At 47.9% G+C, this 16,623-nt stretch overlaps 1 protein-coding gene across 1 annotated transcript in view; it reads right to left on the bottom strand.

Annotated features, from left to right (window-relative positions):
- The window catches only part of lars1b (leucyl-tRNA synthetase 1b), a 57,921-nt gene that overhangs the window by 25,221 nt on the left and 16,077 nt on the right, over positions 1-16,623 (bottom strand). The window contains exons 8-15 of the mRNA XM_060936534.1: positions 16,503-16,566; positions 16,333-16,400; positions 15,489-15,714; positions 14,824-14,911; positions 4,599-4,675; positions 3,158-3,211; positions 1,169-1,309; positions 1,007-1,084 (exon numbers count right to left, since the gene is read on the bottom strand). Coding sequence (XP_060792517.1) covers positions 1,007-1,084; positions 1,169-1,309; positions 3,158-3,211; positions 4,599-4,675; positions 14,824-14,911; positions 15,489-15,714; positions 16,333-16,400; positions 16,503-16,566 — 796 coding nt within the window. The remainder of the gene's footprint in view (positions 1-1,006; positions 1,085-1,168; positions 1,310-3,157; positions 3,212-4,598; positions 4,676-14,823; positions 14,912-15,488; positions 15,715-16,332; positions 16,401-16,502; positions 16,567-16,623) is intronic.

Here is a 16,623-nt window from a genome sequence, read left to right as displayed (position 1 = left end):
AACCTCATGCTAGTTCACTAGATCTGGGACTGATGCCCCTTTTCCACCAAAGCAGTTCCAGGGCTGGTTCGGGGCCAGTGCTTAGTTTGGAACCGGGTTTTCTGTTTCCACTGACAAAGAACTGGCTCTGGGCCAGAAAAACCGGTTCCAGGCTAACACCAACTCTCTGCTGGGCCAGAGGAAAGAACCACTTACGTCAGCAGGGGTGGAGTTGTTAAAACCAACAACAATAACAAGACCGCGAAAGATCGCCATTTTTAAGTGACGAGAAGCAGGAGCTGTACAAACACGAAGTCATCCATTATTATCATCATCATTATTATTATTATTATTATTATTATTATTATATAATTAAATATTTTTAATGGTTTAGACACGAGTAAAAATAACATCCACTTTTGTTTTTTAGCCTTTACCCCGATCGCTCATTTTGTACCCTCTGTGCACTTTCCCTTTTATGGAGTTTTGTGGGCGTCGCTACATGCAAATCAGCCATCAGAAACATGCTTTGTAATTTATGGTGGTCACACACACACACACACACACACACACACGAGTACAAACAGCTTTTCTGAAACTTTTGTAAATCCGGCAGAACATTTTTACTTTAGTTCTGCTTACACAAACATTTACACAACGTTCCTAAAAGACCGAGTGACTGATGAACAAAGCCCACTGCCTTTCTCCCGTACAGCACTAGTGTATGAATAAGGAGAATTTTACTGCCATCAACATGCTGATTTGGAGAAAGTTACTTTACGGTATGAGCAATGCACAGTTCTGGAGGTCTACAAAGTGGGAAGGAAAACCTCTAAAAGACCAAACTAATGCAATCAGTTCACAATGAAAATAAAATCAAATGTTACTTTAAACTGCATGATGCTAAACATAAGGACCATAGTGGGGTGTGAGCCACAAAAACAGCAGTGGATGTACTCAGGGAGAGAGAGAGAGAGAGAGAGGGAGAGGGAGAGAGAGAGAGAGAGAGAGAGAGAAAAAAAAGCACCTTGTCCACCATCATCTTCTGAATCGGTTTCTTCACATCCTGAACTTTCTGCCCCTTAAAACAGTCAACCAACATCACCTGCAACAACAATAAAAATACATTACAGTCAACACAAAACAACTTAATTTCCCCCAAATCCCACAACGTTCTGGTCTCGCTCACCCCTTCATAGAAGCCTTTGAGGTAGACTCTCTCTTTGGCCTCAGCCAGCTTCTCTCGATCGTTCTGGCTTTGGATCTTCAGCTCGTCACACACCACAGGAGCCGAAAGGTTTCCGTAGCCCGGGATCTCGATGATGGGAACCTGGAACACCAAACATCATTCTCCAGCACTACTCAGGACCGAAACATGCTCTTCAGAATGATCAGTCTGGTCCTCAAATCCAAATTAGAGATAAAACAACAGGGTTTTTTTTGTTTGCTGTTTAGTTGTTTTTCCCTCACTGCAGGTTAATAAACTAACCAAAAAGGTGTGAAGGACATGTAGAGCTGATGGTCAGTAAAACAATGATGGAAAAAAGTGAACAAATGTCTACGAAGTGAGCGTTTTTAAAAGATTTAAATAAATAAAATAAATAGACTGCATTTCCGCAGAGAAAATGCAGTGTGCTTGCTGAGCTGTAGCAGAACAGCTAGCATGCTAACAGCAAGCATGCTAACAGCTAGCATTCTAACATGCTAATGATTAACATGATATTTGTTAAAATTCTAACACTTTAAGGCTAATATGCTGACAACTATCATGCTAACAGGCTAACATGCTAATGGCTAGTATTTTAACTTTTAGCATGCTAACACACTGAGAGTGACATGCTAACAGCTAACATGCTAAGGCGAACTCGCTAACAACATGCATGCAAACTCTGCACGCTACCATGCTAATCCTAACATATTAACAGTTCTCATGATAACATGCTAATAGTGAACATGCAAACAACTCGCAAGCTAACAGCAGGCCTGATATCATAATGGGTAACATGCTAACAGCTAGCATGGTACCACGTGAATGCTTATATGCTAATTGCTATCGTGTGCGCGTGTAAGTATTCCTAATAAAGTGGCCATTGAGTTGAAGTTGATTTGCTGTCAAAGTCTCAGATGAGCAGATCCTTGCCAAACGCATCATCACCTATGGGGGAAGGGAGGAACGACTCAGTCGAGCTTCCACTGATTAGCGGCAAAACGGAGAAAAACTGGACGGATGAAAGGCGAGAGAAAGGCGAGTGCGGGTCAGAACCGATATCATGTGTGTGATGGTGATTTGGCCTGAGGTGCCGTATGAAGTTTGGTGGATGTGTGGTGAAGTGTTACTGAGCAAAACTCAATTCATTAGAATGGGGCCAAAAATCAATGCAAGCCTATGGAGGAAAAAGGGATGAGCAAAAAGAAAGGAAAAAATATATACGTGTGCGGGTCAGAACCGATTGCATGTATGTGTCGGGGGAGTTGGCCTGAAGGATCACATGAGGTTTGGTGCATCTGCGATGGAGCGTGTCCAAGTAGGATGATTCAATTCATGAGCCCTATTCATTCTCTATGGGGAAAAAAAACAAAAGAAAAACAACAAGAACAAGAGAACGGGCGCATTGATCCAAAAGCTGTACACAAGCACACTACACCACTTTGGGCCAGACGTCTCAGAGTTGGAACGGTGTCTATCTCGAACGCCCTAGGAGGAGGAGTGGATCCAAAAAATGTGTCGGAATAAGTAAACTTAAGAAGAACAATAGTGTGCTTGCCTTCGGCTGCTGTGTGCCTGAGCAATAAACACTAATCACATTAGAAATAACTAGTTAAAAAAACAAACAAAAAAAAAACACACCACTGCGTGTGTCACATCTAGCGTTTATACTCCATCTTCGTTTGTTGATCCAAATCTCCAGAACACTTCACATTCCTGCTCTGGCTCAGTTTAGCTGCTCACATTTACAGAAAAACAGCAGCAACCCAGAACACACAGCATGTTCGATTCAGTGAGTCAAATCAGAGTCAAATCACTTCTGCATACACTAGCGTTCCATTAAAAGGTCTCAGACCAGTTATTCTGCATGTGGGTTCTCACCTGCATAAAGAACCACACCAAAGAGGAATATACACCAGGAATAACCAACACACACACAGGTTCACACTCGAGCTGCCCGACGCTGCTTACCGGTTCAAAAGGAAGGACCATGTGATCTTCAATCCCATACTTCTCTCTCAGAGCCTGGAGAGTAAACACAGACATTTGGTTGAATCAGGGCTTTGAACCGGAATTTTTTTCCTATTGGTTCGTTCCGAACAGAAACGGAATTTTAATGTTTCCGGTTTTGGGTTCCACCATTAAATAGACGTTCCCGAACCGGTTAGAACAAAAAAATTTCGTTCCCGGAACGGTTAATTACGTTCCCTGTCAGCGGTTTAACAAATAGCTATAAAATTATGTCTCTGTCTCATCCAGCTTAAGCCAAATGTAGGCTAATTCTATTACAACCTTCATTAAATAAGACAAGAAATAATTCAAAACAATTATTATTTCAAATGTTGGTGATTTGGATTCTCAGTATGTCTTCCCATCTACACAAACAGAAAAAGTGCCAAAAATGAAAGATAATTCGTTTAGTGTGTTACCAAAGGCTAGTCAGGCCCTATAGAGGGCTACCGCATGACGTCACCGCGCCGCGAGATTTTGTTAGGCGCCATATTGGAAGACCAAGTACACATCTATGCAAGTACATACATACATAAAACAAACTACACCTGAAATGTAGCCAGGGCCGGTTCTGCCCTAATCTGGACCCGGGTGCAACATCGCGCAACCCCCCCCCAAAAAAAACAGTCTAAATCAGGACAACCATCACATAACTATAACTATAAACATTTTATATCAACTATTTTAACTAAATGGGCTATAATAAATAAGCCTGCAGGCAGCCACGGCGGGCTGCCTCAGAAAAGTAACCATTTGTCCTACCTTAAAACTCGTTTTGCATTTTCTGCCTCCTTTTTTGTATTTTCGACCCTCCGTTTATTTTCTTTCCTTTTCTGAAAATCCGATTTGTGTCCAGACATTTTGTTCTGCTACCAACGAACTAACTCGTCAGGTCTCGTCTCTCGAGCCCGCGATGATTCCCGTGGGAAGGGCAACAATTGATACATTTTTACAAACAGCCAATAGGGAGGTTGCATCGTTCAGGCTCTTCTTTGCTCAGACACTCAGTAATGCACTTACTCACTAGTAGTCCACCTTCCCGCTCTCTCCATTCAGTCAGCGAACGTCACACAGGAAGTGAACCCCAGCGGGTCATAGAAACTTGCGCAGGAGAAGAATGACTATTTGTAGGCTACAGAAACTTTGAGGAACGAAATAAAAACCGGTATTAACCGGTTACCATTATTTTAATAAGCGTTTCTGTTCCGGAACATAAAAAATAATAAAGTTTCTGGTTTCGTTTCTGTTCCATGTGAAATAGAAAAAGTTCCCGGTTTTCGTTTTCGTTCCTTGAACCGGTTCAAAGCCCTGGGTTGAATATCAGCATCCTCTAACAAACAGTTCATTTCTCACAAGATAATCAGAAAGGAAGGAAGGAAATAAATAAATAAAAAAAAATCACCGCTTTCTTTTTGATGTCTCTCAGCGCAGCGATGTCATCAGGAGCATCCGACGGCACACTGGTCACTACTCCTGTACCTACACTCAAAAAACAAGACATCAGTCACTGCACACTCATTCTACCGATCCTGAACGACTTCTCATCAGACTTACTGACATTTCAGTCTCATTGATTTTGTGAGAACAGAAGGGACGAGAATCTGGCCAGACATGTCTGTGAAGATTCTCAGTCATCCAGGTCATGGTAAACTGTGGGTGGTAAAAGAGAGCAACTGGACTTGCTTGAAGATTCTTGAAGACGTTTCACCTCTCATCCGAAAGGCTTCTTCAGTTCTGTCTGACTGGTAGGGAGCATCAGGTATTTATCCTCTCATGGATGAAAAGCTCATCTAAGGTGTCATACAGTGCGTTTACATGCACATCCAAATCGAGCTGCTGTCGGTAATCGAGCTAAGGGTCCCAGCAGGGGTGCCAGAGAAATCCAATCCTACATGCACACAAGGAAATCAAGCTATTGTGTGAGGTACATTGTGCACCCGAGCCACAAGTGGCGCTACACGCCCCATCGTGTTGGTACACTTCCGGTTGTCGTCATGAAGAAGAGCTATTCATCTCATCTCATTATCTCTAGCCGCTTTATCCTTCTACAGGGTCGCAGGCAAGCTGGAGCCTATCCCAGCTGACTACGGGCGAAAGGCGGGGTACACCCTGGACAAGTCGCCAGGTCATCACAGGGCTGACACATAGACACAGACAACCATTCACACTCACATTCACACCTACGCTCAATTTAGAGTCACCAGTTAACCTAACCTGCATGTCTTTGGACTGTGGGGGAAACCGGAGCACCCGGAGGAAACCCATGCGGACACGGGGAGAACATGCAAACTCCACACAGAAAGACCCTCGCCGGCCACGGGGCTCGAACCCAGGACCTTCTTGCTGTGAGGCGACAGCGCTAACCACTACACCACCGTGCCGCCCGAAGAAGAGCTATTCAAGAGTATAAACAAAGGGACTACAGGCGGAAATTAGCATGTACTGCTATAACCTGGTACAGACATCTGTCCTTACCACAAGGATAATGTTTAATTTGTACACTGTCCCTTTTAAAAATAAAATAAACTCTAAAGAGTGTTTGTAGTTTGTATGTACGAACAGAAGTGTTCCTAATAAAGTGGGCGGCTAAGGTGAAGTGTCATGCCGACCGAGGCTGTTGTGTTTCCCGCTTGTGGTCTCGTCACTTCCGGGAGGGGCAGTGCTGAAGTAAGTAGATCGAATACGTAGCTCGATAGGGTTTACATGCACTAAGTAGCTCGGCTACAATCACATAATCTAGGTCGTGTAGCTTGATTGCGAGAAATCAAGTTCGGTTCAATTTCAGCCGAGCTAAGGTGTTTCCATGCCATTTAGAGCTTCGATTTCAGTCGAGCAACGGCAGAAATTCAATTTTCTCTATGTGCATGTAAACGCACTGACTGAAAACTCATATGTATGAGCGAGGAGTTAAAGAAGCCATTTTTGTCAACCTGGAACAGCCATCACTGAACAGAGGTGGGGGTCTAAGACATCATTTATCAGCCACCTACAATGCAGTCCTTGGCACACTTCCCAGACAACTGAAATGCACACCAAAACCCAGCTGTTTTCAGTCACTACGTTTACATGCACGTCCAAATCGAGCTGCTGTTGGTAATCGAGCAAAGGGTCCCAGCAGGGGTGCCAGAGAAATCCAATCCTACATGCACAAGTGAAATCGGGCTATTGTGCAAGGTGCATTGTGCACCCGAGCCACACGTGGCGCTACACGCCCCATCGTGTTGGTACACTTCCGGTTGTCGTCATGAAGAGCTATAGTGTTGCCAGATACTGCTGACGTTTTCCAGCCCAAAACATGTTCAAATCCGCTAAAATGCACTTAAAACCCCCAATCTGGCAACACTGCAGTTCTGTGTTCAAGCTGTTAGGCTTGCTCTAACAGACTATGGCTACAAACTGTCCGGCGCAGACCACTGTTTTGTAAGACAACTTATTTTGCACAATAATATTTTTCTAAAGTCCATTTTTTGCTTACAAAAATTTTTTTTTTTGCTTACAATTTAACTTATGTCTTAATAAACACACAAAAAGATCAATTGTTTTGTTTTTATTGACATTCTTCAGATGTTGGACATCTATATACACACACACACACACACACACACACACATACAATGACTTGTTTATGTACACAATTCACAGCTATGCAACAGCTGTACAGATGTATTTGGTGATACAGTAAGTGAGCTAAATTTTAACAGTGCAAACAATGCCACAAAAAGAAAAGATTCATGCCGTTGTCATGCCGACCGAGGCTGTTGTGTTTCCCGCTTGTGGTCTCGTCACTCGTCACTTCCGGAAGTAGCTCGACAACTAGCTCAATAGGGTATACATGCACAATGTAGCTCGGCAGAAATCGCATAAACTAGGTCGTGTAGCTCGATTCCGAGAAATCAAGTTCGGTTCAATTTCAGCCGAATTAAGGTGTATACATGGCATTTTGAACTTCGATTTCAGTCGAGCAACGGCAGAAATTCTCTCTATGTGCATGTAAACGTAGTGTGTGGCTCACAGGAGGACAGAGAGAATCAGCATTCCACTGATCACCTTAACGGGCAATCCATTGATCATCCTAACGACTTTCGAGGCCGTTCACATCCAGCCCCCAGTGACCCACACCAACAGGATGACTCAGTCAGTGCATTTACATGCACATAGAGAGAATCGAATTTCTGCCGCTGCTCGACTGAAATCGAAGTTCAAAATGCCATGTATACACCTTAATTCGGCTGAAATTGAACCGAACTTGATTTCTCGGAATCGAGCTACACGACCTAGATTATGTGATTGTAGCCGAGCTACTTAGTGCATGTAAACCCTATCGAGCTACGTATTCGATCTACTTACTTCAGCACTGCCCCTTCCGGAAGTGACGAGACCACAAGCGAAACACAACAGCCTCGGTCGGCATGACAACGAATCATGACAACGGCATGAATCTTTTCTTTTTGTGGCATTGTTTGCACTGTTAAAATTTAGCTCACTTACTGTATCACCAAATACATCTGTTGCATAGCTGTGAATTGTGTACATAAACAAGTCACTGTATTTGTGTGTGTATATATATATATATATACACACACACACGTCCAACATCTGAAGAATGTCAATAAAAGCAAAACAATTGAACTTTTTGTGTGTTTATTAAGACATAAGTTAAATTGTAAGCAAAAAAAAAAATATTTTTTTGATTTTTTTGTAAGCAAAAAATGGACTTTAGAAAAATATTATTGTGCAAAATAATTTGTCTTACAAAACAGTGATCTGTGCCGGACAGTTTGTAGCCATAGTCTGTTAGAGCAAGCCGAACAGCTTGAACACAGAACTGCTAGTGTTGCCAGATTGGGGGTTTTAAATGCATTTTAGCGGATTTGAACATGTTTTGGGCTGGAATACGTCAGCAGTATCTGGCAACACTATAGCTCTTCTTCATGACGACAACCGGAAGTGTACCAACACGATGGGGCGTGTAGCGCCACATGTGGCTCGGGTGCACAATGCACCTTGCACAATAGCCTGATTTCACTTGTGCATGTAGGGTTGGTTCTATTTCGTTTCTACTGACCGCCAGAGGCGGTGCTTTCAGCACATGGATATCCATCACACGAACGTGCAGGTCGAGTAATAGTAACAACAAAGTCACGTGTGACCTGGGTGACGTCACCCCGTGACCCCGGCATAAAAGACCGGTAAACCCAGGAAGTGACCTCTTACATCTTCTCGCGTTTGCAGGTTGCGAGTTGGGTTGAAATTTGGACAAAGCGCTGTGGTAGTTTCGTTACCCGTAGGGTTGGGGCTGTGCTTATGCACCCTCCAAGAAACTGCGCTAAGTCCACCAACTCTTTTCTTCTTGTCGTTATATTCGTATTGATTTATTACTCCGTAAGCTGAGCGCTCTCGCTCGGTGGAGTTAGCTGATTAGCCCTCCGGGGCGGTGTCCTCACCGCTGGAGGCCGGCTTGTTTTCGCTTCAGGTAAGCGGGTTTCATTTATTTAAATTAAAGCGGCGTTCCTCTCGCCGCTGTTTATCAGTTCTGCGGCGCTCGGCGCCTATCCTTGTTAATATTATTAACCACCTTGTTTTGTGTAGCCTCGCCACCGGCCTGTTCACAGGCCGGCTGTCTTGTGTGTTGTATTCGTATTGATTTGTTACTCCGTTAAGCTGAGCGCTCTCGCTCGGTGGAGTTAGCTGATTAGTCCTCCGGGGCGGTGTCCTCACCGCTGGAGGCCGGCTTGTCTTCATTCAGGTAAGCGGTTTTCATTCATTTAATTTAAAGCGGTGGTTCTCGCCGCTGTTTATCAGTTCTGTGGCGCACTGCGCCTATCTTTGTTAATATTATTAACCGCCTTATTTTGTGTAGCCTTGTCTCCGGCCTGCTCACAGGCCGGCGGTCTTGTGTTGTATTGTTTGTTACTCCGTTAAGCTGAGCGCTCTCGCTCGGTGGAGTTAGCTGATTAGTCCTCCGGGGCGGTGTCCTCACCGCTGGAGGCCGGCTTGTCCTCATTCAGGTAAGCGGTTTTCATTTATTTAATTTAAAGCGGTGTTCCTCGCCGCTGTTTATCAGTTCTGTGGCGCACTGCGCCTATCTTTGTTAATATTATTAACCGCCTTATTTTGTGTAGCCTTGTCTCCGGCCTGCTCACAGGCCGGCGGTCTTGTGTGTTGTATTCGTATTGTTACTCCGTTAAGCTGAGCGCTCTCGCTCGGTGGAGTTAGCTGACTAGCCCTCCGGGGCGGTGTCCTCGCCGCTGGAGGCTGGCTTGTTGTCGCCCAGGTAAGCGGTTTTCATTCATCTAAATTAAAACGGTGTTTCTCGCCGCTGCTTATCAGTGCTGTGACGCACGGCGCCTATCCTTGTTAATATTCCCGACCACGGGTGTGTTCGCCCGGTCGTTTTTCATTACCGCCTGATTGTTTATTTTGGGCTGCTTACTTGGGGTGTTCTCGCCCTATTTTTTAAGTTCCCTTCTGCCAGCCAGGCGTCATGGACCTCTTCTCTCGCTGCGCCAACTGCCGGTCCCCCTCGAACCGGAGGACGGCCACCGCGAGTGCCCCTCATGCCTGGGTATTGATCACCTGCGGCAGGGGCTGACGGACATGGCCTGCGCAGACTGCATGTGCCTGAGCGTGGCTGCGCGGACCGCCAGGCTGGCTCGGCTGGATTCTCCGTCTGACATCCCCCGGGCCTCGGGGGGACAGGACACGGTGTCGGCTGCAGCAGCGGGGCCCAGCAAGCGCCGTGGGTTCCCCCACACGTCTTCGCTTTTAAGGCGAAAAAGAAGCGCTCGGGCGATTTGGCTCAGAAGGTGGAGGTGATGTCCACCGAGCTGGAGGAGATGAAGGCCCTGCTGGCGAATCTTCAGCCTCCGCCACAGGGGGCAGTGTTCCCGCTGCAGGGCCCTGGCGGCAATGCAGGACACCCCTACCTATGGCCTCCTGCAGATGCCCAACATTGAGAAGCGGCTTTCATTCATTTAAATTAAAGCGGTGTTTCTCACCGCTGTTTATCAGTTCTGTGGCGCACAGTGCCTATCCTTGTTAATATTATCAACCGCTTGTTTTGTGTAGCCTTGTCTCCGGCCTGCTCACGGGCCGGCTGTCTTGTGTGTTATATTCGTATTGTTTGTTACTCCGTTAAGCTGAGCGCTCTCGCTCGGTGGAGTTAGCTGACTAGCCCTCCGAGGCGTGTCCTCGCTGCTGGAGGCCGGTTTGTTGTCGCTCAGGTAAGCGGTCTTCATTCATTTAAATTAAAGCGGTGTTTCTCGCCGCTGTTTATCAGTTCTGTAGCGCACGGCGCCATCCTTGTTAATATTCCCGACCACGGGTGTGTTCGCCCGGTCGTTTATTTTTTATTTCCGCCTGATAGTTTATTTTGGGCTACTTACTTGGAGCGTTCTCGCCCTATTTAAGTTCCCTTCTGCCAGCCAGGTGTCATGGACCCCCAGACGCTGGAGGGGACGAGCGCGGCATCACGGGAGCTGTGTGACGCGGCTCCAGGCCTTTGCCTACTCGTCGCGGGAACTGGGCCGGCTGATGTCGTATCTCACCCTCGGCCGCCAGCAGATATGGCGGGCACAGTCCCCTCTGGCCGAGCCCGACCGGCGTGTGCTGCACTCTCTCCCTGTTGTCCCCGGGGAGCTGTTTGGCGAAGCCACTCAGCAAGCCCTGGATCGGAGTGCCCAGGTCATCTAGGCGTAACAGCAGTTCGCTGGCCCCCGCCAGGCCCACCACCATGGCAATGCTGCCCAGTCCTTCAGGGGGCCCACACCGACTCTGTCTCGGCCACGCACCCGCCAGGAGACCAGACGGGTTGATGACTTTCGCCACCCCACCACCTCCCGGACCCGCGGTGCCGCCCCCTACACCCAGTCCACTCCTCGTCGCCCCCATGGTGACCGACGGGGGCGCTCTGGACGGCGCTGACATCAGCGCGCCGGCGGTCGGCCGCTTTTCCAGCGAACAGCTCCAAAGCTGGAGAGCGTTGACCCCTGGGTGCTGGTGACCCTCACCGAGGGTTACCGCATCCAGTTCTGCCGCCGTCCACCACGTTTCATGGGGTCAAACACCACCGTGAGCCATCCGGGGAAGTCCCTCGTCCCCCGGCAGGAAATCGCCACCCTCCTGGAGAAAGGAGCAGTCTCTCCCGTCGACAGGCAGAGACAGCAAGGTGGGTTCTACTCCAGGTATTTTCTGGTTCCGAAGGATGGCGGTATCCGCCCGATCCTCGACCTGAGGTCCCTCAATTCCCACTTGAGGACCATGAGGTTCCGCATGCTGCGTACAGTGGATGTCTTACACCACATCCAGGCGGGCGACTGGTTTGTCACCTTCGACCTGAAAGACGCCTACTTCCATGCTCCCATTGTGCCACACCACAGGCAGTTCCTGCGGTTTGCCTTCGAGGGCCAGGCTTTCGAGTTCAATGTTCTGCCCTTTGGGATACCGCTGGCACCCCGTGTGTTCACCGGATGTGCGGCAGCGGCATCGGCACTACTTCAGGCAAGGGGTTTGCGTGTCCTGCCCTACCTGGACGACTGGCTTGTCTGTTCACGGTCAGCAGCTCAGGCCCGCACCAACATCGCGACTGTGCTCTCGCATGTCGTAGAGCTGGGGCTCAGGGTGAATTACAAGAAGAGCTCGCTGGTGCCCAGCCGGGAGACGACTTTCTTGGGCATGCACCTGGATTCGAGGTCGTTGATGGTAACTCCCTCCCAGACCAGGATCCACAACATCCGCCTACTGCTTGGCCGCTTCGGACGGGGTAGGTCACTCGCCCTGAAGACCTTTCAGCGCCTGCTGGGCATGCTTACGGCAGCCTCCTCTCTGGTCCCGCTGGGACTTCTGGACTTATGCCGCTTCAGAGGTGGTTCAACGGTCTCCACCTCCACCCGGTGCTGCACGGGCGCAGCACATCAACGTGCTGGAGCTACGGGCTGTGTTCCTCGGCCTACAGCACTTCCTCCTAGGCCTGACCGGCAGACACGTTCTGGTGCGGACGGACAACGCTACGGTAGTGTACCACATCAACCACCAGGGAGGCACAAAGTCCCTCCAGTGCTTGGAAGTGGCTGGCCAACTTCTGCGGTGGGCCATCGACATCTCTTGAGCCTGTGTGCCATGTACTTGCCAGGCACTGCCAACAGGGCAGCAGATCTGCTGTCCCGCCAGGACCCCGATCCCGGGGAATAGAGACTCAACCCAGCGGTGGTTCTCGCCATCTGGGAACGTTTTGGCAGGGCAGAGGTGGACCTCTTTGCCTGCCAGGAGTCGACACACTGCCCTCTGTGGTTCAGCCTCCACGGCCCCAGTCCCCTGGGCCAGGATGCGCTGGCGCATGCTTGGCCGAGGCAACTGCTGTATGCCTCCCCCCCTCTGCTGCTGATCGTGCCAACCCTACACAGGGTTGCGATGGACCACCACGGGCTGCTGCTTGTCGCCCCCCCCGGTGGCCGGGCAGAGTGTGGTTCCCAAGTTGCTGCAACTTCTGAACGGCGACCCCTGGTGCCTGCCAGTGAGGACTGACCTGCTATCACAGCTGGGAGGGCAGATCTGGCACCCGGATCCAGCCCGTCTGCAGCTCTGGGTATGGCCGCTGAAGGGCCGGACCCCCTGCGAGGTCCTTGTGAGCCGGCAGTGGTCAATACCATTGCAAGCTCTCGGGCACCCCCCACCAATGCCCTCTATGCCAACAGATGGAGGCTTTTCTCCAACTGGTGCTTAACTCGGGAGGAGGAGCCTACATGCTGCCCCCTGCCGACCATTTGACTGTTCCGCCAGTCTCTGCTTTGATAAGGGTCTTACCCCTGCCACCATCAAGGTCTATGCAGCTGCCATCTCTGCTCAGCATGCCAGAGTTGGGGGAAGGACCGTGGGGTCCCACGCCTTGGTGGCACGTTTCTTGAAGGGTGCTCTCCGGTTGAGACCCCCCCGACGGAGCCGGGTACCCACATGGGACCTTCATTGGTGCTGCAGGCTCTCTGCGACGCACCGTTCTGAGCCCCTGCTCACGGCAGACATTTCATGGCTCTTCCTGAAAACTGCTTTTCTTCTGGCCATTACATCGATGAGGCGCGTCGGGGAACTACACGCGCTGTCAGTCAGTGGGGAGTGCCTGCAGTGGCACTCCGGCGACAGTGGGGTCACCCTGTGGCCTAACCACTCTTCCTCCCAAAGACCCTCTCTGCTACCTTCGTCAACCAGCCCCTTAGCCTTGCGGCGTTCGAGGCGGGCCATGGTGAGAGGTCGGAACTTTTGTGCCCAGTTCGCGCCCTCAGGGTGTACGTGTCGCGTACAGAGGGCTTCCGTAGGAGTGACGCCCTGTTTCTGTGCCACACAGGACCGTCGAGGGGTCTGGCGCTCTCTAAGCAGAGGCTATCCAAGTGGATAGTCGAGGCCATATTACATGCCTACAGGCACAGTGGCTTCCCGATTCCTCCGGCTGCCAGGGCGCACTCTGCACGGGGCGTGGTAGCCTCATGGGCATCACTGAAGGGCGTGCCCCTTTCAGACATATGCAGCGCAGCCTCCTGGGCTTCCAGCTGCACCTTCACCAGGTTTTACCGTCTTAATGTCGTCCCACATAATTCTGTGGTGACGGCTGTCATTCCAGGCCCGTCGCAGCAGCACTGGGTACGGGTAGGCACTCCTCATGACCTGGTTGGTATTAGTCATCCATGTGCTGAAAGCACCGCCTCTGGCGGTCAGTAGAAACGAAATAGAACGAGGGTTATGTATATAACCGCGGTTCTATGAGTTTCGGATGACCGCCAGAGCTTGGCAGTCACTCGGAGTGTACACGAGATGATTTGCCAAGAGGTCACTTCCTGGGTTTACCGGTCTTTTATGCCGGGGTCACGGGGTGACGTCACCCAGGTCACACGTGACTTTGTTGTTACTATTACTCGACCTGCACGTTCGTGTGATGGATATCCATGTGCTGAAAGCACCGCCTCTGGCGGTCATCCGAAACTCATAGAACCGCGGTTATATACATAACCCTCGATTTCTCTGGCACCCCTGCTGGGACCCTTTGCTCGATTACCGACAGCAGCTCGATTTGGACGTGCATGTAAACGCACTGAGTGACACCTTAGATGAGCTTTTCATCCATGAGAGGATAAATACCTGATGCTCCCTACCAGTCAGACAGAACTGAAGAAGCCTTTCGGATGAGAGGTGAAACGTCTTCAAGAATCTTCAAGCAAGTCCAGTTGCTCTCTTTTACCACCCACAATCTGGCCAGACTTAACATCCATTACACACTACAACACATTCCTGTCTTTACCGACAGCAGGTGCTGTGATTTATGCAGATTTTTTTTGCATTAGTCTTTTACTGCATCATGACTGATTTTTCTACAGCAATGTCCGAAACCATCAGTGTGATTCTACGACATCATTTCAGAATAACGTACACCGTCTGTAGTGCTCATGTCGCATGCTGAATCAGGCCCGGACACGTTCTACAGCGGTAGATATCTTGCAGACCTGGAAGCATTTGTATTTTGCTGATCTATTTGAATTTTTTTTTTTAAGACTAATGATGTAATCTTATTGGAAGAGAATTGATATAACTCATCACTGCAAAAAATTAAAACAGGTCTTGCTAGTGGACCTCAGTATGTGTACCTTTATCCTCCTTGATGGTGAGCATCGGCAGAGCATAGATGGTCTTGTATGCGGTGAGAGGAGCGTTCAGGGCACAGCCGAGAATGTCCTGAGGAGAAAACACAGTAGAACGGATTTATGAAGTGCACGCGTCAATACAAACTATTTAAAATCAACAATTCTTACATCGACCAAATGAAACACAAAGTTGGTTCATTTTTCTTGCTGTGCGATGAATCATATCCAGTGTGTGGAATTGACTCCACAGATTCAGTGATTCACAGAAATATTTACTTAAAATACCAGGCAGAAGTTTAATGCCCCTGAGCTGTAGTGCAGTTTGTCACTTCGTTTATTTCCTGAAATGTTTTTATCTTCTAAGAGAGATCATTAGAGACAGACAGGCACACAATCAGTGATATGACTTTGAAAAGTTTCATCTATGCAGCTAATTTAGTAAATCATAAATTATTTTTTTTTAACTTTGTACTGCATAAAAAGCTTGCTTACCCAAGCTTTCAACTCTATCCAGAGTCTTCGTCAGGGGGAAAAATTTTATGCAGTACAAATATTTATATTTATTTAAAAAAAATAAAAAATCCACAACATTTATGAGTGATTTGACTGTGTGTGTGTGTGTGTGTGTGTGTGTGTGTGTGTGTGTGTGTGTGTGTGTGTGTAAAAACCTGGCCAAGAAGTTGTGTGACAACAGGAACCACTCCGTTCTCCTTAGTGAAGCCCTGGTAGGACATGTTCCTGGCTGCTCTCTGCGTGCTGATGAAAACGTCTCCGCTGACCGTCTCAAATGCCACGTACTTCATATCAGGTCTGATCCAGCAGTTCGTCTGACCAAACATTGTCTCTGGCCTCAGCGTGGCTGCCACCAGGAACACCTTCTTCCCTTCCAGAGTGCTGGAGTGAGAAAAAAAAAAAAAAAAACATTAAGGATAAAAACCTTTCATAGGTTACATCGCAGGACATGAATAAGAGTCCCCCCCCTCCCAGTGTTGTGTTAACCTGAGAATTCCCTGTCTTTAACCAAATTTTAAAAGCACTAACGTAAAATTCTGAAAGCCATCAGTCGTTCTGATGGATACAAAATAAGGCGTGTAGTCCAAAACTAATCCATCAGCCAATCAACTGGCAAATGGAAAACTCTACAGATAAATAAATAAACATTTCACAACCCTGTCCATCACCATGATGAGGGACGATTTTCTGTACAGAGTCCACTGAATAATCCCAGCTGCTTTTTACCTCCATACTGCACTTAAAGAACTTCACAATCTTTTTTTTAAAGATACCTAAAATCATCACTTAACACAGTTTTTGTATCTTCCAACAGCTTCTGCCTGCCTCCAAGAGCAAAAAAATATATTAAGTCATGAGAAGTTGGGAAGGCACAGCAGGGTGAAGAATTTTCAGTAAATTTAAATAATAATGATTCAGATATAAAAATCAAAAGTATTTATTTAAAAAAAAAAAAGGATCAGTTGAAAGTCTTGTTCTTCTACATGGTTCCCTCTGTACCTCAGTTTTGGTGGATAAGGTTCAACCATCTTCATTTTAATAAGAGTGTACTCCTGAGGGCCAACTCCCTGGAATTTAAAATAAGTTAATTAAATAAATAAGTAGAATCAGACAACCATCAATCCCTGAAACTAATCGTTAATGATTTTAGTTGCGTGAACGTGACTCACTTCTCCAGTCTGTCTGTCGTGGTCCATACACGGCTGTCCATCCTTCGGGGAGTAAATTGTATACCTGTAAAAACAGAAGGAGGATACTTTATTTTATTTGTATTTCATCTCAAGCTTTAAA

The sequence above is a fragment of the Neoarius graeffei genome, chromosome 12 (genome assembly GCF_027579695.1).
Source record: "Neoarius graeffei isolate fNeoGra1 chromosome 12, fNeoGra1.pri, whole genome shotgun sequence".
Taxonomy (NCBI): Eukaryota; Metazoa; Chordata; class Actinopteri; order Siluriformes; family Ariidae; genus Neoarius; species Neoarius graeffei.
Note: the sequence above shows the minus strand (reverse complement) of the source record. Positions and strands in the feature narration are given on the sequence as shown.